The sequence below is a fragment of the Chelonoidis abingdonii genome, chromosome 17, assembly GCF_003597395.2.
Source record: "Chelonoidis abingdonii isolate Lonesome George chromosome 17, CheloAbing_2.0, whole genome shotgun sequence".
Lineage (NCBI taxonomy): Eukaryota > Metazoa > Chordata > Testudines > Testudinidae > Chelonoidis > Chelonoidis abingdonii.
This window is the reverse complement of record NC_133785.1, coordinates 10,994,798-11,017,947: the sequence shown is the minus strand read 5'-3', so window position 1 is coordinate 11,017,947 and position 23,150 is coordinate 10,994,798. Positions and strand designations below refer to the sequence as shown.

Sequence of the window (23,150 nt, the reverse complement as noted above, 5' to 3'; positions counted from 1 at the left end):
GGAGTCCTAGCTAACAGCCTTCTTATGGTCTAACTGGACCATAGGTGAGTGATGCTTGGAAGCCAAGGGAGAAGGCAGGAGAGTTTGGGGTGGGGCAGGGGCAGGGGCCAGGATCCCTGGATGTGTTTGAAGGTCTCCTTTCCTAGTGCTAGTCCCTGTCATACCATGTACAGCCTTAGCCAGGGATGGGGCCTGAACAGGTTCCCTGCCTTCTGGGGTGCATTCCCTCACATGGGGAGGGGAGAGCTCTTAGGGCAGCTGTTGGCCCTGCTGGGGGAGTTAACACCAGTTGGGGATGCTAGGACAGCTTCTCTGCTAGGAGTGATCAGCTCAGGGTGCTGTGACCAAGCAATGCAGGAGCTGGGGCTGGTGGGGGGTCAGGATGAGCAACCTCTGAAACAGGGAAGTCCCAGCAGCAGCAGGGGAGGAAGCAGGGCTGGAGTGAGAGCCTTGATGCTGTGGGGGGCTGGGCCCTGGCTGAGGGGGTTGACAATGAGGCTGCATGGATACAAAATGGGCCTTTATTGGGGGAGTTTGGGGCTGGGGCGTACAGAGCTGTGGATGGACAGAACTGAATGATGATAGCCACCAGGCTGCAATTGCTTGTCTTCCTACTGCAGTTTCACACTTTCCCCCCATCTCACACCCCTTCCTCCCCTCATTCTGCCCCTCCCCCCTGCATCTGGTTGCTGGGAGATGGTATCTAGCCTGGATTCTTGTGCAGGGCTAGAACAGCTCCAAGTCAAAGGACTGGAAGGGACCATGAGAGGTTGTCTAATCCAGTCCCCTGCACTCAAGGCAGGACTAAGTATTATCTGGGAAAATCCCTGACAAGTGTTTGTCTAACATGCTCTTAAAAATCCCCCATGATGGAGATTCCACAGTCCTCCCTAGGTAATTTATTATAGTGCTTAACCACCCTGACAGGAAGGTTTTTCCTAATGTATGTCCAACCTACACACTCTTGCTGCAATTTGAGCCCATTGCTGCTTGTCCTGTTGCAGATGTTAAGATGACATTTTTTTTCTCCTTCCTCCTTTAAACAACCTTTTATGTACTTGAATTAACCTTAACATCCCCCATGCCCTCTGCCACATGTGGTCTTCCTGCAGTGGAGGGTGGGGAACAGAGGGGAAGGGGCTCACTGTCTCCAAGCGCTCCTGCTCTAACCCACTATACCTCACTGTCCTTCCAGAGCTGGGGCTAGACCCCAGGAGTCCTGGCTCCCAGCCCACTCCCCTCCTAAAGAAACTCTGGCTTGCAGCCATCTCTGGGAGGCCAGGGGGAGGGAGTTAATGGGTGTTGGGGGGGTGCCCCCACAGTCAGATGGGCCCCCAGAGCTGGTATGGAGGGGGCTGGAATGCCAGCAGGGTTGGTGCAGGGGCAGGAATATATGGGGCTGGGTTATGAGGGAGCAGCAGTAGCGCTGGGGGGGGAGGGGGTGTCTCTGTAGCAAGGTACTGAGAGGCCCCTCTCCAGGTGCAGGGCTGGGTGGCAGCATCAGGCATCGCCCTTCAGCACAATCAGGGTGTTCTGCAGCAGCAGGCTACTGGCCTGGAAGAGAGGGGAGAGGGTTAGAAAGGGGGACACCCCCCTCCCCCCAGTGCAATGCTCCAGGAGAAACTGGACCCCAAGAAAACCTACAATGACTCACCCCAAACCTCTCTCACAGCTGGGGACAGAACCCAGGAGTCCTGGCTCTCAGCCTAACTGGGAGTGGCATTGCAGAGCCTGAACCTGTATGAGGACCCAAGTGTGTCACACTGCTGCCCCCTGCAGGCAACACCTGGGTATTGCAATTGAGGACAGGGTCTGTGCTGATGGGGTGGCACATGCAGGTGATTGGGGGGAGCTCAGACAACTCTCCAGTCCCGTCCCCCTGGTGCAGAGAGCATGGCGGGGCGGACACAGGGCTCCTCAGGAGCTTGGGGGATGGGGAGACAGACCATGCACTGGGTGAGGAGAGTAAGAAAGATGGGAGCTTCTGAGGGGTCCCAGTTCAGTTTTGGTGAGGGAGGCAGGTAGTTGTGGGGGAGAGATTCCCAGGGGTTCTCAGTCAGGGTTGGAGGAGTTTCTGGGGTGGGGGGGAGGGGGGGAGAGTGGTAGTTCTTTCAGCTCCACACTCAGGCTGGGGTAGGGAGGTTCCCAAGGGCTAGCAGGGAGGTTGGTGGGCCCCAGGCAGGGTTGTAAGATTTCTGAGGGTCCCTGATACCTTGGCATGTTTCACCTCCAGCTCCGCCAGCTCGATCAGGTTCTTGCGAAATGCGGAGATTCGACGTGACTTGAAATCAGTCAGTTCTGCCCGGGGAGAGAGAGAAATGGGAAGAGAGAGAGAACCCAGGAGATCTGTATCCTAGCCCCCTGCTTTAACCCATTAGACATCCTCCCCCTTCCCCTCCCAGAGACAGGGACAGATCCCAGGAGTCCTGGCTCCTAGCCCTTCTGTATTCACCTTGCTTGGCGGAGGCTGACAGCTGTTCAAAGCGCTGACAGCACAGCTGCTGATGGGCCTCAGCGGGCTTCACCTCCTTGTTCCTCAGGCGGGCTCTGTCCAGTGCCTTGTTGGCATTCTCATAATCAGCCAGGGCCTGCAGGCGCCGGTACAGCAGATCCTGGGGACACAGCCAGTTATACATCTCCATGCCCCACCCCAGAGGCGGCTGCATCTCAGTGCTGGGTGAGGGAGCCCTATATTAACAGCCCCGGGCCCCGCCCCAGAGGTGGTCGCATCTCTGCACCCACCGTGCTGCCTGTACCTTGGCTGCCTGTGAGTCTCTCATGTAGTACTTGAACAGGTCAGACAGTTTCAGATCCTCATCTGATGCCACCCGGCCCTCCAACTTCTGGGGAGGAGAGGACAGAAGGGAGGGTGATCAGCAAAGGGGTGTGTATGTTAATCCCACAGTTAATCCTGAGCCTCTGCAGCCCATCCTTCTGAGCTAATGTCACCCCCTCAGAGGTCCACAACATCCAGCCATAGGGGGTATTAGTAAGTGGGGGTGGAGATCCCCTGAGAAGGGGGCTGGAGGTGCAGGATGGGGGCCCTGAAGGCTCTGCCTCCCCACTGCAGAGTCTGTGGGGTGCAGCTGATCCTGGTTGTGGGGTTCAGGGGAAGGTGGGGGACACCAGGAGATTGGGGGGGGTCTGGAGCATGAGGAATTGTGGCACAGTGTGTGTGTGGCGGGGGGAGGTAGAAGCCACAGAGCAGAGGGGGCCCATGGTAGAGTAGGGAATGGGGAGAGGCCCCTCGGGGGCGGGGGGGGGGGCCTCACTCACCCGCAGCCGTTCAAAGAGTTCAGCCAATTTCAGGAAGCTCCTGGGGAGCGAAGGGGAGACTCATCAGTGACCCCGCTGGTACTTTCCCCCAGTAACCCACCCATTGCACCCCCTCCCCCACACCACCAGCCCTCTAGTGCCCCTTCCCCGACATTAGGCCCCCCCGATATTGCATCTCCCCCACCAGACAGCACCCCATCCCCTTCAGTGTCCCCTGTGTCTTACCCCCAACCAGACAGCACCCAGCCCCCAGCTCTGTCTGAGGTCCCTCCTTCCCCCCAGAACTCTTCCGTCACACCAGGAAGTGCCCCCCCCCGTCCCTTGTCCATCACTGCCCAACTAGCCACAAGACCCCGTCCCCACCACACTGGGCTGCCTTCCCCACCCCCAAAATGCCTCCCGCCTCACCACTCTCCCCCCAGCATCTAATCTCCATTTGGCACCCTAGGATGGGAGTGGACATACCCCCTGATGCTCAACTGGGGTCATTGCAGGGGGGAGCAGAGTGCGTTCTGGGGGAGGGCACACCATATAGCAGTCCTGCCCCCCCAGCTTGGTGGGGGTTATTCAAGCCCCAGTCCCAGTGCCTCTTTCCCCAACACAGCTCCCCCAGCAAGCAGTTCTGGGGGCCTGTAGGGAGCCCCTTCCCTGCACCTCAATACTCACGTCTGGAGCTGGCAGACTTCCTGTGTTCCCAGGCTGCTCAGTGCCACTGAGATGGGGATATAGTCCTCTGCCAGGCCTGTATTGGTGGGCATCCATCAGGGCAGGGGATGTATCCCATTAGCCTAGGGACTCCCCTCCCCCACTAAATCAGGAGTCCCTGCCTCACATCCATCTCCAGGCGCCCAATGGGGTTCCCCTCCCCAGAACCTGCAACACCCTGCCCCTCGGACCCCCGAAGGGCTCCCCCACTGCCTCCAGATAGGGGACAGCTCCTAGGCAGCTGCCACTCGCCAGGGGATCCCTGGTGCTAAGCACCCCAGGGGGGTCCCCACCCACAAGTGCCCCGACCACCAGGAAGCTCCTCTCCCCAGGTGAGGTGCTCCTGAAAGGGGCAGTGCCAGGGGCAGGAGGGTGATTCTGGTACCAGAGGGGGCTGTAGGGGAGGGACCAGAGAGGGAGACTCCCACCCCTCACTTACTCTTGTGGGCGCGCATGACGCGGTCAGCCTTGAGGCAGGTGTCGCGCACCCTGGTGTTGTACTCCAGCAGAAACGTCCGCTCGTGCTCAAAGAACTCGTCCACCTCCTGCAGGGGGTGACAGGGAGCCGAGGGAAGCCCCACACCTCACCCCACCCATAACAGGGGAGGGGGATAGGCACACACCATGCAGCCCCTCAAGCCAAGTGTGTGTGTGCCAGCCATGTGGTCCTTGCACGGGGCAGGGGCGGGGGGCATCTATGTGGGCTGGGCTAAGCGCTAACATGGTCACTGCTGCAAGGGGAGGAATGTGTGTGGGGTGCCACGCTCCACTGAGTGTGTGGGTGGGGGAGGAACTGATAGGTGCATGCCGTGCCACTGTCTGTGGTACCGTGGTGGGGGGAGGGTTGCACCAGCTGTGCCACTTGCTGCAGTCAGGGTCGGGGGTGAGCTGTGCAGGCTAGGTTACTCTCTGCACTGGGGCTTGGTGGGGAGCTGCGTGACAGAGCCCCGTTGGTGATTTGCGACTCCGTCGGCCACTCCTATCAGGCCCGACACACTCACTACACCTAACAGGCTGCTATCATGAGATATCACTGGAAAACTAACTCCCCGTTCATTAATATTCCAGTGCGATGTAGGGCCCGGGCGCGTACAAAGAGTTGGAAGTAGGCAGTAGAATGATGTTCTTCAGATGGGTTTGGCAAGCAGCGCATAAGTCCAGTCTGCCCTAGGCAAAGGAACGTGTATTTGCTCGGCTGACCGGTCATCAGGCAGAGACAACAAAGGAACCTCTGAGTACAAAGGTGAACAAAACCAGCAGCCCAGCGGGCCGGGGAGAGGCCTCTTAGCTATACAGACAGGGGATCTGAACCGCAAGTGCTAAGCAACAAGCAACTGCTTGTAGCTAGTATTCCTGTATTATAAAAGTGTAACAAGAAAGGATTCAAGGGCCCAGAGCACTTGAAATCACAGGCCGCTGGGTCCTCCAGTCCCTGGGAACTGAGTTTAGGTGAGGACCCTGCTCAGGCAAGGGTTGTAACTGGCTGAAGTGAAGTGTCAGTCTTAGAAGCACAGGAGGAACCATTTCTCTTTACTCCTCCTACGGGTACCATTTAAACCTCGGCCTTTGCCTTCCCTAAACGTGTTTTACTATTCACCAGTTCGGTGCTGGGACTGCCGTAAGAGCATTTGTCAAACCCCAGTGAAGTCAGTGGGCGGCCCTGGATTGCCCCTCTGAAGGAACAACGAACTTCCTTACTTCTGTGAGTGCTGCAGGAGAGGGCTGGCCAGTGCAGGACTGTTTGGGGGAAAGTCAGGATTGGGGGAGAGGGTGCTGGAGTCACTGGGGGTGGAAGCCAGGGTGTGACCTGCATGGTGGTAGCCAGACTGTGAGCCACCGCAGCAGAGCACTGAAGGCACCCAGAGCTGCAGGACAGGCATTGGTCCTGATTGTCACTAGGGGATCTGTGGAGGGCCCATGGATTTCTGGGGAGATGGGATCTGATGAAGGCATACACGCTTTCCCTGCTCCCCACGGGGGTTCACACCCCCCCGCCCACATGCAGTGGGTCCTGGCTCACCTTCAGCCCCAACACCCCGGTGATGAGCACCTCGTCAGCTGACTTGACCATGTTCCGGAAGAAGCCGCCCAGCAGCTCCTTGCGGTTCTTGCCACGCACACTAAGCTGCAAGGAGAGGGAGTGCCAGGTGGGGGGGGGGCAGGAGAGGGCCCCCCCTGAACCCTCTGCACCTCACATCCCCCCCAGCCCGGCACAGAGGCTGCCCACAGCCAGAGATAATATGAGCATTAGGGGAGGGATCTGTGCAGGACAGGGTTGGAAGGGAGAGGAGGGCAGGGCAGCGGGGGAAGAAGGAGATCCCCCCCTCACATCCCTGGCTCCTTCCAGGCCCTGTGCTCCTCATGTTGGGGGGGGGGGCAATCTCCCACATGCCCCCCCCTTGTTGGTGGGAGCCGTCAGAGACAGGTATGGCCTTAAATTGGGTACCAGGGGCCTGTGCCAGGGAAACAAGCAGCTCGGCGGGGGGCGGGGTTGAAGCTCAGCAGTGGAGAAGGCTGGTAGTGGGAGGAGGTGGGGGGTTCAGCGGGGGAGAGGAGAGCTGCTGGGCCGGGGCAGGCATTTCAGGAGGCCAGGAGGGAGCCTCAGGTGGGTGGGGGGGTCAGGGGGCTCAGTCAGGGGTGGGAGGCTCAGGAGAGGGGTGCTGGGGGGCTCACATCTTGGTCATATTCCAGGAAGACGTAGAAGTTGTGGTCCCGGCGTAGGACGGGATGGGCTGCCAGGTGCTGCAGGAACACCTCGTGCATTGCTACCGTCTTTTTGAAGATGGCCAGGTACTCGCTGCAGGAGACAGGTGAGTGAGCATCTGCAGGGGCAGTGGGACTAACCCCTCTGTATCAGCTCTCGCTGATTGCCTGTACTGCCCCCATGGCACAGCGCCCCCTAGTGCCACACTGGGGCATTGAGGTCAGCCTCCGCCCTCTCCTGGTGTTACTCACCCCTCCAGCTCCTGCTTCATCTTGGCGAACTCCTCCCGTGTCAGGGTGCTGTTCCCCTCCCCAAGACGCTGCAGCTTCTCCCGCGATGTCTCAAAGTCAGGCCTGGGGGGTGCAGGGGGGATCTGGGCCAAAGGTGGTAGGGGAAGAACCAGGAGAAATATTAGCTCTGAACCCCTCCTTCAGCATCCCAAACCGCTGTGACCCCAGATCCCCATGGCCCCCTGATTCTAGCTGTGGGGCAGGCTAGGGGGAAAGGGAGGAGCAGGGCCGGCCAGAGGTGAGAGTGGAGCTGATGGGGGCTAATGGTTGAGACATGGGGGTGAAAGGGCAGAGCTGAGAGGGCCTCACAGTTGGAGGATGGGAGTGAAGCTGGTGGGGGGCTAATGGTTTGGACAAGGGAGGCTGGGAGGTGGAGGTGGAGGGGCTGAGGAAGGATTCACGGCCAGTAGCTCTGGGATGGGGGGAGGTCTCAGAGCAGGAAGGCAAAGGCCTCGGATGTCTTCTTGACGGATAATGCCTCGGGCTAGGGCAGGGCCATTGGGGGGGTCCATTGGGGCAGGATGTCAATGGCTAAAGGATCCCCCTCCTCTAGAAACACTCTTCCCTCTCTGCACACCCCTGCCCCCCTTACAGTGAGCCTGTGTCTCCCCCTGCACCCCAAGCTCCATGCCCTTACAATTCACAGATTCACTGATTGGAGGCCCACTGTGATCATCTAATCTGCCTGGATAACACAGGCCATAGGGCTGCCTGGAATTAACTCCTGGTTGTGTATGAGCATGGACACCTAATAGCAACAATGATGTTCCGCTTCGTACAGTTCCACAGAGGGGCAACCACTGCATTGAAATGCTTCAGGGTTGATAAGCTTCATGATGAAGCGACCTCTGATAGGTAAGTGGTGGTGATTTCCAAGGAGTACTTGACATTGGATGACCAGCTGTCTAGTGCAGGGGAAGAGTGGACTTTATTTTAAGATGCTATTGTAACCAATACATCTCCTGGGTGTGGTGTTCTGTCCCATGTAGTGGCACCAAGACCACTTAGAGCAGTGATTCCCAAACGTGTGTCCTGGTGACCCCTTTCACACAGCAAGCCTCTTTGCAACCCCCCTTAGAAATTAAAAACACTTTTTAATATATTTAACACCATTATAAAGGCTGGAGGCAAAGTGGGGTCTGGGGAGAGGACTGACAGCTTGTGACCCCCATGTAATAAGCTCGCGACCCTCTGAGGGGTCCTGATCCCCTGTTTGAGAACCCCTGACTTAGAGAGAGAGAGATTAATGAGTTTGCTCCACAGCCTCAGCTAAGAGTCATGTGGCTTTTAGCTCATGCAGTAGAGACTCATGCACTAAGCTTCAGAGGTCCCAGGTTTGATGACGACCGGGGTCTGTTGGTGTTACACGATCACCGAGATTGCTGGAGAACTACTTGGACGAAGAAGAATGAAAAAGCAACACTGGATTACAGATGACACCATCAAATTTTGGGACAGAAAAAAAGAGGTGCTGTGCCGAATGGATGCACTGGAAGGTTAGAGTCAAGTCAGTGAAGGGAGGAAGAAATAGGCAATAGAGGGAAAGAAACTGAGGAGTCAAGAAGACCTGTTGGAATGATCTTAATCAATGGTGGAACAGTTTGGCACAGCACATTGAGGAAGCCTCTGTAAGACGTGACCAGAAAGGTGTATTTGAGATTTTGAAGGTCCTCACTGGATGTCCATTCTCTCAGCTTCTGCCAGTTAAGGACAAAAATGGAGAACACTGCCAGGATATCAGTGCACCACTTAAAAGTTGATGGGAGCATTTTTGTGAATTGATTCACCGCCCAGATGTAAACCAAAAATGAACCCAGGAGAAAATGGGCTGGTGATCTTACAGGAAATGATGCTTGCGGTCAAACAGTTATGACATGATAAAGCACCTGGTTTTGACCATTTAATTAGAACTGCTAAAGAGTGGAGGCCCGGATTGAATTCAGTTGTCTGAACAGCTTGGGAACCTGGTCACATTCCAGAAGACTGGAAAGGAGGCTGAATCCTCCCTTTTTTCCAAAAAGAGTGATCATCTTGCTCAGATTAGCAGGAAATAACGCTGATGTCAGTCCCAGGGAAGGTGTTTACCATCACGTTACTGAGCCAGCTGAAACACTGTCTCACCCCAAACATGAGAGACAACCCGTGTGGTTTCTGCCCAGGTTGAACTACAATCCAGCTATCTGTGCTCTGTGAGATGTTACTGAAAAACAACAAAAGGACGTTAACACCATATGTAAAGACTCGTTAGCTGCTTTTGACTCCACTGTGAACACTTCTGTGCCAGGATGGGTGCCTGAAGACATGGGGGTGAAAGATCCACACCCCTGAGAGAAGTAGCTCTGGCGACCTGCCCCACAGTGTAGCCAGCACTAGATCATGGAATCATAGGGTTAGAAAGAACCACAAGGGCCATCTAGACTAACTTCCCACCTAGCTGCAACGTTTGAATTCTTCTTCAAACTAGCTACTGCATCTCAGGGAGGTGAATTACCTATGCCAATAGGAGAAGTCCTCTCGTCAGTATAGGACGTGATGCCACTGTAGCAATTAAAGTGTAGACATACCCTTAGTGTGCCTGGTGGAGGAACTGTACCATGGTACATTTAGCTGCGTGAAGGTCAGTGGTTGTATTACAGACTGGTTTTCAGTAGAAGCGGGGGTACACTAGTGATATGTTCTCTCACCTACATAATCTAATGTTCTAAAAGACTATCTGACGATAAAACTGACTGTGGCCAAAGTAGGAGACATGAAATGGAGAGATTCAGCTTTACGTGATCTTTAGCATACTGATATTACTGCCGTACTTGGAGAGATTACTGGCCAACTACAGCTAATGCTGGGAGAGCTAAGAAAAACAGCAGAATCTCTGGGATTGAGGGTCAATGGTGATCAAACCAAAGCTATGGAAGCCTCCTACAAAACAGAAACGAATGACTACCAAATGATGCATGTAGACAGCAATGACATTGAAAGGGTGAATAGGTTTATCTATCTGGGTACTCATTTGACAGTATGAGGCTCTATACCCAAAGAAGTCACGTTGGATTGGTCTTCCATACATGGCATTTTGGTGTCTTCAAAGGCCTCTGGCAGGGGTGCTGGCACAATTTGTAGAGTCGGGGTGCTGACAGCCATTGAACCAAACTGTAAACCTTGTACAGAATGAAACCACTTCCAGCCAATGGGTGCGGCAGCACCCCTAGCACTCTTAGTTCCAGCACCTTGACTCTGGGTGGCAGGATGTCCATGTGACAACTAAGATACAAGTGTTCAATGTGGTACTGATGAGAACTCTGTTGTATGGAGCAGAAACATGGCCATGAAAAACAGGTGAGGAGAGGAAACTAAGCAGTTGTCAGTTTCAAAACACCCACTGGTTTGATTTTGTCACAAACAAAGGGATACTTAGATGACCCCAGCAAGTTGCAGTCTTGCATCCTCTGAGAAGAAGACTGCAATGGTGTGGTCATCATATGGAGAAGAAGGTGTTTTTACAGAAGCTTAATAGACCTGAGATCAAAGAAAGTAGAGCATGAGACCAACCACAGATGAGGTTGGAAGATGCAATTTTGAAGGATTTAAGAAGCCTAAATCCTCCAGTGCTGACTCCTGCCGAAGGAAGAAGACTTGCAAGAGACTATTCAGGATGGAAGTTAATTTTATGTGCACCACAGCTACATCACAGCCATGTGAATCTTCTGCTGCTGTGAATTAGAGCAGACTAGAAAAACATCCAGTCTTGACTGAAAAATGTCCAGTGATGGAGAATCCACCACAGCTCTTGGTAAATTGTTCCATTGTTTCATTCCCCCAACTGGTACAAATTTGCACCTTATTTCCAGTCTGAAGTTGTCTGGTTTGAACTTCCAGCCCATGGATCTTGTTAGACCTTTATTTGCAGACTGAGAGCAAGATATCAATTAACCATCCCTTAGTTAAACTGACAGATTGAGCTCTTGGAGTCCCCCACTATCACAGCATGTTTTCCAGTCCTTTAACTGTTCTCGTTACTCTTCTCTGAACCCAATTTAGCAATGGCCTTCTTGAGTTGTGGACACCAGAACCTGACATGATGCCCCCCCAGATGCCCTCCTTATCATGATCCCTATATCTCCTCTCACCCTTTACAATGTCCCCCTGATCCCCTCCACTCCCACTTACAATGATGCCAGCGTATTCATCATTTTCAGAGAAGGTGTCGTGCAGCCAAACAAAGTCCTCATGCTGCCGGACCACGGAAAGCGCTGGGCGGGTGAAGTGGGGCAGAGAGCTCTGCAACAGGGGGGCAGGGGATGAGACACTCCAAACCTGGGACCCTCAGAATCCCCTTCGATATCTGGACCTGTCAGAGACCACCCCAAATGGGGACACCCAAGCCAAGGACCTCCAAACCTCAGGGGGCAGACATTCCCCAGAGACCCCCCCAAACCTCAGAGAGCTGTGGTGGGAGACCCCCCATAAGGGACCCCTTCCACCCTGTCTTTCCAATCCCCTCACCCTATACTCCCCCTCACCTTGGTCTGGACAGTGAATTTCACCTTGTCCCGTTCGCTGACTGCATCTGAAATCTCAACCTGCAAGGAGGGGTCAGTGACGAGCTCCTCCGAGACTGAGCAAGGCTGGACAAGAGAAGAGGGTTAGATATAGGGGCACCCAACCGGGGGGAGTACAGGGCGATGCCCGACCCAGGGCACCATGGGGGGCAGCAGGGTACTGCCCCTCCCGGGTGGGGAATGCAGGACCCCGACCCCGCTGTGGGGACCGGGGTCCCAGGCTCACCTTGCTCTCCTCCCCAGGCGGCATCTCCAGCGGCTCCTCCATGCGCCTTCAAGAAGAGAGCAGCTCAGGATGCCCTGCAGATGAACCTAGGCTCAGGCCTCAACAGCTGACTAGGAATGGGGGGGGGGGGCGCCGGCGGAGGGTGTTGTCTCTTTAAATCGGTTGTGACAGCTATTCCACGCCCCTCCTCCCCATTGGGCCCGGACACGGAGTCCTCGCTCCCATTCGCCGGGATTCCCATCCGTCACCTACCAGACGGCAGAGGCGGGGCGGTCATACCTTCTTAAGGTGGCGTAGGGAAGATAAGCGTGCGTGTGCTCCCGCTCCCTCTCCCTTGGTGGCTGGTCCCAGGTGGGTAGGGGCCTAGGGGGTGACCCCTGGCAGCTGAGGAGATGGGGAAGCAGGGCATCCTGTGATGCTGCAGGGGAGAATGGGGGGTATCAGCTGGGTATGGTGCCCCTTGCTATCTTGGGGGCTCTCTGAGGCTGCAGGGGGATCTGGCAGTGGGGGCTAGGGGGATATGCTCCAGCATCCACCCCTTGCTCTGGCTGAAGCAGCAGATGGAGAAATGACAGCATTGCTTGCCCCATTGCTATAGACGTACATCAGCAATGAGTCCTGTTGGGTCTCAGTCCCTCAGCATATGGATACCACCCAAGGTCCTACAGCTCTGATTAGTTTACCTTCACAGTCCAAAGAACAAAGCCTCACACCCCAGCCTGAGTAGACAACAACCCTTTCACAAGTAAGGACACCCCAGGCAGAGCTGGGCATAGACCCACCCACAGGCCCAGGTTTCAGTCACGTTGCCTTTCAGAGGGAATGGCCCAAACTACCTGCATGTGTACTCCCTGCTAACACTGCATTGAGCGTTCTCTGGTGGCAAGAGCTCATACCTGCTGCTGCCTCTGCACTCCCATTCATTGTCCTGTAGCTCGATGGACAGAATGTCATCCTTTGAAATCAGGAAATTCTCAGGTTTGTTCCCTGCCTGAGACCTAACACAAGGGCACACCCTAAGGCCATGTCTTCATGGGGATGTTACAGCAGTGTAGTTTGCTCACTTGAAATGCAGCAACGTAGTCATAGTGAATTGAAGTGCATCTGCACTCTTTTGCTACAGTCCTTTTCCTTGCAGCCATACAGCTCTGCATCACTTCAAATTCACCGCAGGGCATTCTAGGCAGGGATCCCATGGTGTAACATTCCACCACTTTGCTGTTCGTCCCCTCTCCAGTTTAGCAACATCCTTCTGCAACTGTGGGCACCAGAACGGGACACAGGATTGCAGCAGCGGCTGCACCAGTGCCAAATAGAGAGGTAATAGAACCTCCCTTCTCCTACTTGAGATTCCCGCTTGTGCATCCATGCATTATGAGATGCCTACCAGAAACTCCAGGAATTTTGGGAGTGGGAGGGGTCAAATGAAAACATCCATGGTTCCTCTCCTGACATCTGTTCATTTTGCCAGTGCCTTTTCTGACCTGGTGACAGCCAGCACAGACGTCCTATTGCTGAGCACCAGGATCAGGACAGTCAGTAGTGCAAAGAAACACGAGGGAGTAAGGTAATATCTGCTATGGGACCATCCCCATGTCTCTCTAACATACTGGGACCAGGAGGGCTACAGCCCTGCAGACGACTACAACAAAGGGAACATTAGCCAATTCAGTCTGAGCAACTGTCTCTCACAGCCCAGGGTCACCCTCTAGTGGGCCCAGCAACCTGTGGTTGGCTCTTCCGGAAAGGTCTCCAGCCTTGATTTGAAGACTACACTTGGCTGGGCTTTTTCTAGCCTGTCCTCTCGCTCCCCAGAGCCAGGGGGAGGAGCTAGGGAGAGAATCCAGGACACACCTGATTCTAGCACCAGTTCCTACATAGTTGTGGGCATGGTGATAAGGTGAATGGTCTCCCCCTCTAGGGGTTGATCCTCCCAGAGAAGAACAGGAATTTGCTTGAGAAAGCTTTTTCCAAGGTACTTAGAACAGGGAGCGAGACCCCCCCCCCAGGAATGCAGCCACCTCTCTGCTCCCCCTTGGAGAGAGAGGATGGGGCACCAGCACTGCTGGGGGACAGGGAGGCATGTGCTGCAGAGAATGCACTTGCACTAGGGGATTGGGAAGAGACTGGAGCTGCAGTAGAATGTGGAGACTTGTTAGATGGAAGGGAGTTACAAGCTAGTCCCTTGATGACTTCTCTGCAGGGGGAGGCACCCAAGATTAAGGTGGGGTTGCAGGCATGAGCACTGGGTATCGATAAGCCTCCCACATCTGGAGAGGTACAGAGGGGACTCAGCCCAGGGTGCAGAGGATGGGGGTAATCTCAGTTGGGAAGGGGCAGTCTGCAGGGGTAGGGGGACAAACTACCAGCCTACATCAATGTGTGAAGGGGTGGGATCTACATCAATGTGTGAAGGGGTGGGATCTCATAGCCCAGGCCAAAGCGGGAGGGGGTGAAGGGGGAAGGTTGGGGGATGTAGTCCAGGCCAATGGGGCTGGTGTTTGGGAGCTGCCAAGGATCCCACAGCTCATTCCAAACACCCTGACAAAACTCTCCCCTGCCACATTGAATCAGTAGTGAAGCTGGGGATAGAACCCAGGAGTCCTGGCTCCCAGCCCTCTAGACCCCACTCCCCTCCCAGAGCTGGGAATAGAACCCAGGAGTCCTGGCCAGTTCTGTTGCCCTTCTCCAATAAGAACAACCCCCTTGTAAATTTCATCCTAAACACGGACGGACTCTAGTGAAATCAGAACTTTATTGAGTCAATACAAAAAATCAAATGAACGCGTTAAAAGTTGCAGCATCCCAGCTCTCAAGGCGGCCACAAGCCAGACAGCGTTTAACCCTTCGTCCCTGTTTCCCCCATCCCAAGATAGCTTAAAGCACCCCTGCCCTGAAGGGATGCCAGGACCCATCCCCCACATGGAAACAACCCATTCCCAACAAGACAGATCAGTGTGAAAAAGCGCTGTGGAAATTCCTGCCTCTTAGGAACCATAGGACTACACTGCACAGGGGTGGGGTGATGGAGCCCTGGGGTTTATCAACAAGAAAAGAATGGAGACTGAATCCGCTAAATAGCCAGGGAGAGAAAGGACAGGGAGGCAGAGGGGAAAAGAACCCAGGAGTCCTGGCTCCCAGCACTTCCCTGTTCTAATGATTAGATCCCACTCCCTTCCCAAGAGTCCTGGCCCCCAGCCTCACTTCGAGGGGGACATGCAAATGGCATGAAGGACTGAGAACATACAGCACCTGGGACATTCATTGTTAAAGAGAGTGCTTAAAAGCCCCATATCTCACAGATTCCCTGTCCCCGTCCCGGGGGTGGGGGGATTCTGATGGGTGAAACCACAGGACCATCTTCCAGTGGCAGATAAGTTAAGCCCAGGATAGACATGCCCAGAGACACTGAGTCCTTTCATGTGGGGGGACTCCTTCCCCCACTCTAATTATATCCCCCTACTTCAGATTCATCCCAAACCAATCATCAGATCCGAGTGAATTTCACATGCAGTGACGGGGGGCCGAGGGAGAAGCTGCTTGTGCAATTCATTGTGGGCCCCCACCCCATGAACTGAGAGCAGTGCTGGGGGCAGCAAAAAGGGGGACACCAAACCAGGGCTGGGGTGGAACCAAATATCCTGCTTCTAAGAAAAATGGAGCCCAACCCCCTCCCCCCCACCAAGAACCAGGGTTGCTGGGTGGGGGCAGAGCTGAGGGCACCACTTAAAAAAAATCTTACCCAACACCAGAGAGCCCCATGATTTGACAGACTGACAAAACCGAGGCCTGAAATGGAACTGAATGTCCTAGACGAAGCCTGGATGACACCCATAACACCAATGTAAGCGCTAGCCCTACGCGCTCTGGGAAAGACAACCCCTGATTCCTTAGGGCCGAGGAGGGAGAAATCGAGCCATGATGAAAGCGGGGGGAGGTCTCACAAGCTGGGGTGGCTGTTTTGTCCCCATTTCCCATCTCTGGAGACACGTGCAGCTAATCACTGGTTTGGCTCAGTCACATGCTGTCTGTTGGGGAAGGTGCCACAGAGAGGGACGACACGGTAGGGAGGGACGAGGTGATCTGGGCTCTGAAAATCAAGGGTTCGACCCCAACCCAGGGGCACAATAAAAACAAACCACATGGAGGTAAAATGCTTTTCTCTCTTTTTTTAATAAATTTAAGAACCACCCCCTCCCCCCAGAATGCAGCAACTAAAACAAACTAAAAGGAAATGGGGCTACGAGTCATAATCTTCCTCTTCCTCGTCCTGTGCTGGGGCGGGGGGTGCTGGCGCAGAGGGCATCATGGCAGGCAGGGCTGGGGGCACGGAGACAGGCATGGCCATGGTGGACTGTGGGGGGCAGGTGAAGTGCAAATATGGTGCCGGAGAGCTGGAGCCAGGGAGGGGAGAAGGAAGAAGGTTATTGTGTGTGTGGGAGGAGATCATCTACCCCATATTCCTCACCCCAACCCTTGGCCCAATCAGATCCATGTGCTCTTCCGGTATCCCCACCCAGGATTAGACCCATAGTCCCATCCAGCCTGGTAGCCATCCCTCCATCGGTGTAACAGGCCCATCCAGCCTGGTATGCCCCCACCCCTGTAACACAGTCCCCCAGGGATCAGGCTCCATCTGGATCATACTTACTGCTATTAGGTTTCTAGTTATCACTACCCTTAAACAGCTAATGCTCTGCTCTAACCACTAGATCCCACTCCCATCCCTGAATCAGGGATGGGACCCAGAAGTCTTGCCACTCCAGCCCAAGATCTAAGCACTAGACAGCACTGCCCAGCCCATCAGCAGTACTGAGCATGGCAGGCCCTCTGGATCCTGACTGGACAGGCCCTGATTCGTACCTGGGGAAGTGGGTGGTGGGGCGGCTGGGGGGCGTGGACTGGGACGTCTCCTCCTCCCCATCAGTCTCGCTGTCCTCAGACTCCTCCTGTGGGGGTAGAGTAAACAGAGGGTTCAGCATGGAGATGGCACCACCTGAGGGACACAGTGACTGATGCTCCCCAGAGCTGGCCCCATGGGAAACTGAAGCAGAGAGAGGGGAAAGAGACTCACCCTGGGTTGGACTAGAACTCAAGAGTCCTGGCTCTCAGCACCGCCCCCTGCTGTAACCACCAGACCCTACGCCCCTCCTGGGATACTCAGCCCATAGATCATACAGGGAGGCAGCAGGAGGGGCAACCTCCTAAGACAAGGGGAGGGGATGACATTCCAGACCCTTCACCATCTGTGCCCCATGGGGGACTACCCCCCTCACTCAGCTCCCCATGCACCTCAGCAAGGCTCAGCCAGGAGGGGGCACTGCTGCATGCAGGACGGAGCCTGCGGGCTGGGAGACACCTCCTGCCAGATTCACCTCCTGCTCGGAGTCCGTGCCTGACTGCTTCGGGTCCTTTCCTTTGCTGCCAGTGCCGCCATTCTTCCGCCCACTGCCCGGCTTCCGGCCCCTGCATCCGGAGAGAGACCAAAGAGTCATTGGGGCACTGCCCATGGATGGGGGCTCCAACAGAGATTGGTGCAGAAGGAATCTCTTGACCACACTCAAGGGTAACCCACCCAGTCCCCTGACTCCACACCAGGGCTCCCTGGCCACACACCCCCAATGACCTTCAGCAATGCTTTGGGGTTCCGCCTCCCAAGCTCCTAACCCAGCCCTAGCACTCCCCATTGGGACAGTCACCTACGACATGTCCCAATCCCCCATGAGATGCAACAGGGAAGAGATATTTAGGGATAGCTTTGCCACATCTCTGGTGTGGGGCATGGTGGCTGGGTAACAGCACACAGCAACACGGCATAGGTTCGGGGTAGGAAGCAAAGAGAAGCCCCACACCGAGTTCTAATGGCAGAACGGGGATTTGGGGAGACAGAATGGAATTAGAAGAATGGGAATTGAGCTACGACACTGGAGTTCATTCCCAGATTCTTAGTGAAGTGTGATCACATCTGTAGTGACCACCATCTGTCAGTGTCTCCCTGCAGCACAGCACCCCCTAGAGCTGTGCTGGGGCCAGCAGTGACTGAAGGGGGCACATCCGGTACTGAGTCCCACCCGCTCCCTGCAGCACACTGGGGCATCGAGGCCAGCACTGGCTGTGAGGGGAGAGTTCCCCTGGCTCATTCCCTGTAGCACGGTGTCCATGGTGGCACACTGGGGCATCGGCCAGCACTGGCAGCAAGAGAAGAGCACCCCCTACCAAGCCCTTGCCCCTCTCCCTGTAGCACAGCGCCTCCTCCTGCCCACCTCCTGGAGACCTTCTCGCCCTCAGCGTGGTTATCCTCCACATCTCCCTGCATGTCAGGCACCGAGGCCACCAGATCCTTGAGGAAGTCGAACTGCTGCTCCAGCTCTATGCACTGCTTCCTGCAGGGAGCGGAGAGCAGCTCAGACTCTGGGGGAGGGGACTTCAGCACCCCCACCCCCAGAAACCCTGGGGACCTGACCCCCAGCCCCATTGGCTTCCTGAGGGCTACTAGGGACCCCCATGGTGTATCCATCCCAGCTGGGGATGCAGGGTTTAAAGCCCCCTTTCCCCCCTCCATAACACTAATCACCATTACCTCCATGAGCCACAGCCCTGCTCGGGAATAGTGCTTCACTCCTGCCTCCCCACCCAGTTGAAAAGGGGGAAAACTAAGGCACAGAGAAGGGGAAGGGACTGTCCAGAAGTGTCACAGTGAGTTGGTGGCAAAGGAGGGAACAGAACCTAGGTGTCCTGGCTCCTAGCCCCCTGCTCCAAGAAAAGTGAGAGAGGTCTGCCTGTGGAGTAGATCTGGCATTTCCGTGCTCCAGTACTGCAGGGGTTAGGTCAAAAAGTCCCCAGCTGGGCAGAAGAGGGGGGAGTGCAGGTGGATGTAGGGTACTTACAGGTGGGAGGTGGTCATGGTCTTGGCATTTCTGGACTGTGTCACCTGACAGGCCTTCCTGAGGAGCGACTCCAGGAAGAGCTCCAGCGCCCGGGCTAGGGCAAGCCAAGGGTTAAGGGAACTCAGCGATGGGATCAGAACAGAACACCGCTTGTACTAGGCCAGGGGTGGGCAAACTTTTTGGCCTAAGGGCCACATTGGGTTTCGTAAATTGTGTGGAGGGACACTTAGGGGAGGGGGTCATGGTGCAGCCCCCACCTCCTATCTGCCCGCCCCCCAGGACTCCTGCCCCATCCAACCGCCCTGTTCCCTGACAGCCCCCCAGGACCCCTGCCCCATCCAAACACCCCCGTTCCCTGTCCCCTGACCACCCCCGGACTCCTACTGCCCCATGCAACCCCTCCTCTCATTCCTGACAGCCCCGTGGGACCCCTGCCCTATCCAACCACTCCCGCTCCCTGTCCCCTGACCACCCCCAGACCCTCACCACCCCACCCAATCTCCCCTCCTTCCTGACTGCCCCCTGGGAACCCCCGTTCCCATTCAACCTCCTGTCCCCCCCCGCCCCGACTGCCCTGACCCTTATCCACACCCCCGCAGCCTGACCACCACCCCAAACTCCCCTGTCTTCTATCCACCCCCCGCCTTCCCCTTTACCATGCTGCCTAGAACACCAGTGGCTGGCAGTGCTGGAGCCAGACCACACCGCCGCCACCAACATGCAGCACAGAGCACTGGGTCAGGCTGGGCTCTGCAGCCACACTGCCCCAGGAGCTCACAGCCCCGCTGCCCAGAGCGAACGAGCCGAGGCTGCGGGGGAGGGGCTGGGGCTAGCCTCCAGGGCCAGGAGCTCGGGGGCCTGGCAGGATGGTCCCATGGGCCAGATGTGGCTCGTGGGCCGTAGTTTGCCCACCTCTGTACTAGGATCGTAGTTCATGCGGATAGAACCTAAGAGTCCTGGCTCCCATCCATCCCCCATCCTGCTCTGACCCACTAGCCCTCCTCCTCTCCCAGAGGTGGGGATAGAACCAGGAGACCTGGCTCCCAGTCTCTCCCATCCCCCCAGTTTAAGACCACTCCCTCCAAGAGCTCGGACAGAACCCAGGAGTTCTGACTCCCATCTTCCTCCCGCCACTTGAATCACTAAATCAGCTGCCTCTGATTCTCTGTTTAAGCTGTTGTTGTAACTAGCCACCAGCCAGGGCAATGAAACCTACAGGATGATGAACCAAGCCTGTCTCGGAGGGAGATCCCCCAGGACTGGCTGGACCACAAGGTGGCAATTGGGGTTTCTGGAGTAGGAGCTGGGCATCACAGCACTCCCAAGGATACATATAATGACAGGGACGGCAGCGGCCACCTTCCCAATCTCCTCATCCGTCTGCATGATCTTCTTGATCCGGGCCTGGAGGGGAGACGAGAGGAAATAGTTAATATCAGGGGTGGGGTGGGCACCCCACCCTACTATCAACATTCAGTGCCAGGAACATGGCTGTGTGGACCAGAGAGTGTACTCTCTAGAGGGAAAAGGCACCATAACTCATTCCCATTCCCCTGAACCAGCCAGTCTGCTGCCCTAACAGCAAAAAGCCCCAGATCCCATTCCGTGCCCCCTGGGACCAGCCAGTCCCCAACCTAGGGCTGGATTTGTACTCCCAGGCCCTCTGCTCTAACCACTAGACCCCACTCCTCTCATGTGACTTTAGATCCCTGGACACAGGTGCCATGCACCTCTCCAAGTCCTGCATTACACTTCTCTGGGTCATCCTTCCCTGAGAACAACGATTGCATGCTCTGCCCCCAGGGAGGTGGTTGACACAAGAGCAGAGCCTCCATGGGTCGCTGGCTCCTCAGCCTCTTTGGTGACCCCCGGACTCATCCCACAGCCAGTTGTCAGGCAGAGGCCAAGCCTGAGAACCATCAACTTGTTCCATGCCTGCCCAGTCCCCATGGGATATCACCTCTACTCAATAGCACTGGTAGCCTCACACCACAGCTATTCCCTGCCCCTATTATGGCTCTGTGTTCCCTCCTTGTGCCCTGTGGCTTAGCAATGCAGCAGGGCCTCCTGTTTCCCCCCTCACAAGATCGGGTCCAGATTCGCGATCCACCCCTCCAGATGCGAATCAACGCGCTTGACTGAGGCGTGTCGAAACCAGAGGATGTTTGTGTCCATGTCACAGGGCAATAATATCCCTACACCCAGCTGAGGGGGCAAACCACAAGGTGTCAGCAGTCACAACCCAGGTGTAAACTGTGAGGACCAAAGCTAAGCACAAGCCATCGAAAATGACTCTGACCTGAGATTGGGAGCTTCCTTGTTGCGCTGGGCACTGTCCAGACCTCAACCCGAGATTAAGGGACCCCCATCGTGCTAGGTACTGTACAGATCCCAATCTGAGACTAGGGAGCTCCATCGTACCAGGTACCACATGGACCCTGACTGGGGGCCCCCATTGTACCGGGCACTGCATGGACCCTGACCCAAGTTCAGGGCCCTTGTTGCATCAAGCGCTTCACAGACAGAGTGAGGCAGTCACTGCCCTACAGAGCTCACAGTCCACACACAGGAAGTTTTATCCTCAGATCACAGATGGAGAAACTGAGGCACCAAGAGATATGTCTTCCCCAAAGTCACAGGGGGAAAATATGGCACAGCCAGGCATTGAACACAGATTTCCAGCCCCATCCCGGAGCCTTAACCACAAAGTCTGAACAGTAGCTTTGGGAACTGAAGGGGGATGGGGGCTAGATTCAGTGCTGCCAACTCTCATGATCTTACCATCAATTTCACAGTATAAATCCCCAACTTGTTGACTGAAGAGATGCAGGGAGAATCAAAGCTTTTATTTAAAGCTTGACATCTTGACCCTTAAAAGCTCCTCCCCAGAGCAAAAAGCAAATAAAATACCCACCCCTCCACTGATTTTTTTTTTAAATCATGTTTTTCAGGGCCTGATCCCAGGTTTTTAATCATTTGAAGATGGTAAAGCAGATTTCAGTCATTTGGTGGGGGGATGGGGAAAGAGATGGGGAAGGTTCCCAATTTGGCATCAGGGACCTTAACCCAGGAAAGGAGGAAATGAAACTGACAGGGAAGAGAATGTGAAACTGACCTGGCTGCTTTCAGCTCCCATCCTGCCCTAATGCTGAAGATGTGACCAAGATAGAAAAGCAGTGCTTTGTGGTGTGAGTAGGCCCCACTGAATCCCAGGGAAAAAGGAGGCCTATAAACAGTAAATCTATCCATTTCTTCCACAGTAGCAGTGCCCTCCTGCCATTTCAATAAGAACCTTTTCCACTTTTGACTGAGTCAAGGCGAGTCCAGAATGACCCCATTTTATGGATAAGGGAGCAGAGGGAAGTATCTCTTCCACCCTTACTAGGACAGCACAGATGACAGTGCTTGGGTTAGAACCCAGGAGTCCTGGATCCTGTGCAACCCACCGTCTCCCCCACCCCTCTGGCCACATTGTAACCCACTAGATCCTACTCCCCACTCAGAACCAGGGATAGATCCCAGAGGATCCCTGAAGAGGTGGGAGATCAACATAACGAGGCCAGATCATAAGGGGAAGGGGCATCCTTGTGGGGATTAGCAGTGGGTGGTATGGGGAGGAATCCCTATATGGGGCTGTGGGAATCCCTGTACGGGGAAGAGGGTAGCAGGAACATCCTTACGGGACAGCAAGGGAGTCCTATATAGGAGGCACACACTATAGGGAGAAGTGGCGAGTCCAAGTATGTCTCTGAGGTGCACAGGGGACCCTATAAAAGAGGAGGCAGCAGGAGCATCCTCATGGGGGCACTCTGGGGGAGGAGACAGTGTTGGACTGGGGCCAGTAAAGGGAAGAAGAGGAAAACTGGGCCTGGGGGATAGGTCCAGGCTTTGGGAAAAAGAGGCTGGTGGGCTGGACTTGCTGGGAAAGGAGGGGCTAGGCCAGACCTGGTGTGGGGGAGGATGCGGGGTTCACAGGGACTCAGGCTGACACAGGGGTGTGGGTAGAGCGGCTTACGGGGTGTTGGGAGCTAGGCTGGACTCGGAAGGATTGGAACAGCTGAGGGGAGGGCACTAGGCTGAGGCCAGACTCAGGGTGGGGTTAGGGAGGTGGGGGGCGCTAGACTAGGCCCAGGGGGGTTGAGGTATCATGGGGCTAGGCCAGCTGGAGGGGTTAAGGGGTGTCTGTAGGAGGCCTAGGGGGTTGGGCTTAGGGGGTGCCGGTGGTGCTAGGCCAGCCTAAAGGGACAGGGTTAAGGGATGCCCATGGGGGGCTAGGCCAGCCTGGGAGGACAGGGTTAAGGGATGCCAGGAAGCACTAGGCTGGCCAGGGGCATGAGGTTGAGGAGTGCCCACAAGTGGGCTAGACCAGCCCAGGGGTGCCTGTGGGGTGCAACGCTGGAGCAGGGAGGTTTGGTTAGGGGTGCCAGAGGACACTAGGCCAGCCCTGGGAGACGGGGTTAAGGAATGCCTTTGAGTGGGTTAGGCCTGCGGGGGGAGGAGGGGGGT

The 23,150-nt window shown here is 55.6% G+C and overlaps 2 protein-coding genes across 5 annotated transcripts in view; both read right to left on the bottom strand.

Moving 5' to 3' along the window:
• Positions 1–507: 507 nt before the first annotated feature.
• On the bottom strand, positions 508–11,897 carry SNX32 (sorting nexin 32). 2 transcript variants are annotated; one of them, XM_032804297.2, is made up of 13 exons: positions 11,758–11,897; positions 11,493–11,597; positions 11,140–11,250; positions 6,937–7,058; positions 6,655–6,778; positions 6,002–6,106; positions 4,421–4,526; positions 3,943–4,018; positions 3,277–3,316; positions 2,757–2,843; positions 2,453–2,612; positions 2,213–2,298; positions 508–1,554 (listed from the first exon to the last, which is right to left on the bottom strand). In XM_032804297.2, the coding sequence occupies exons 1-13, from the start codon at positions 11,797–11,799 to the stop codon at positions 1,501–1,503; spliced, it is 1,218 nt and encodes a 405-aa protein (XP_032660188.1). In that variant the 5' UTR covers positions 11,800–11,897; the 3' UTR covers positions 508–1,500. The 2 variants fall into 2 exon arrangements, with proteins under 2 accessions (XP_032660188.1, XP_032660189.1); XM_032804298.2 differs by having other exon boundaries at positions 11,493–11,552.
• A 2,596-nt stretch (positions 11,898–14,493) lies between these two features.
• The window catches only part of DRAP1 (DR1 associated protein 1), a 9,916-nt gene continuing 1,259 nt past the window's right edge, over positions 14,494–23,150 (bottom strand). Inside the window, exons 2-8 of one of the 3 annotated variants that reach the window (XR_012657125.1) lie at positions 19,976–20,048; positions 18,645–18,738; positions 18,021–18,140; positions 17,133–17,223; positions 16,621–16,706; positions 15,481–16,151; positions 14,494–15,200 (exon numbers count right to left, since the gene is read on the bottom strand). Coding sequence is in view for 2 of the 3 variants with exons in the window: in XM_032804190.2 (XP_032660081.1) it covers positions 15,998–16,151; positions 16,621–16,706; positions 17,133–17,223; positions 18,021–18,140; positions 18,645–18,738; positions 19,976–20,048 (618 nt within the window). In the remaining variant the exon portion in view is untranslated. Of the gene's footprint in view, positions 16,152–16,620; positions 16,707–17,132; positions 17,224–18,020; positions 18,141–18,644; positions 18,739–19,975; positions 20,049–23,150 lie in introns of all 3 variants that reach the window. The other 2 variants (XM_032804190.2, XM_032804191.2) reach the window with 2 other exon arrangements.

What these genes read in the sequence shown, in the direction of transcription:
- SNX32 (XM_032804297.2), bottom strand. Translation starts at nt 11,799, where the DNA reads ATGGAGGAGCCGCTGGAGATGCCGCCTGGGGAGGAGAGCAAG. An exon ending in CGCCTGGGGAGGAGAGCAAG is followed by an intron (nt 11,598 to 11,757) that starts GTGAGCCTGGGA and finishes TCTCTTGTCCAG; the next exon opens with CCTTGCTCAGTCTCGGAGGA. An exon ending in CCGGGGTGTTGGGGCTGAAG is followed by an intron (nt 4,527 to 6,001) that starts GTGAGCCAGGAC and finishes CACCCCCTGCAG; the next exon opens with GAGGTGGACGAGTTCTTTGA.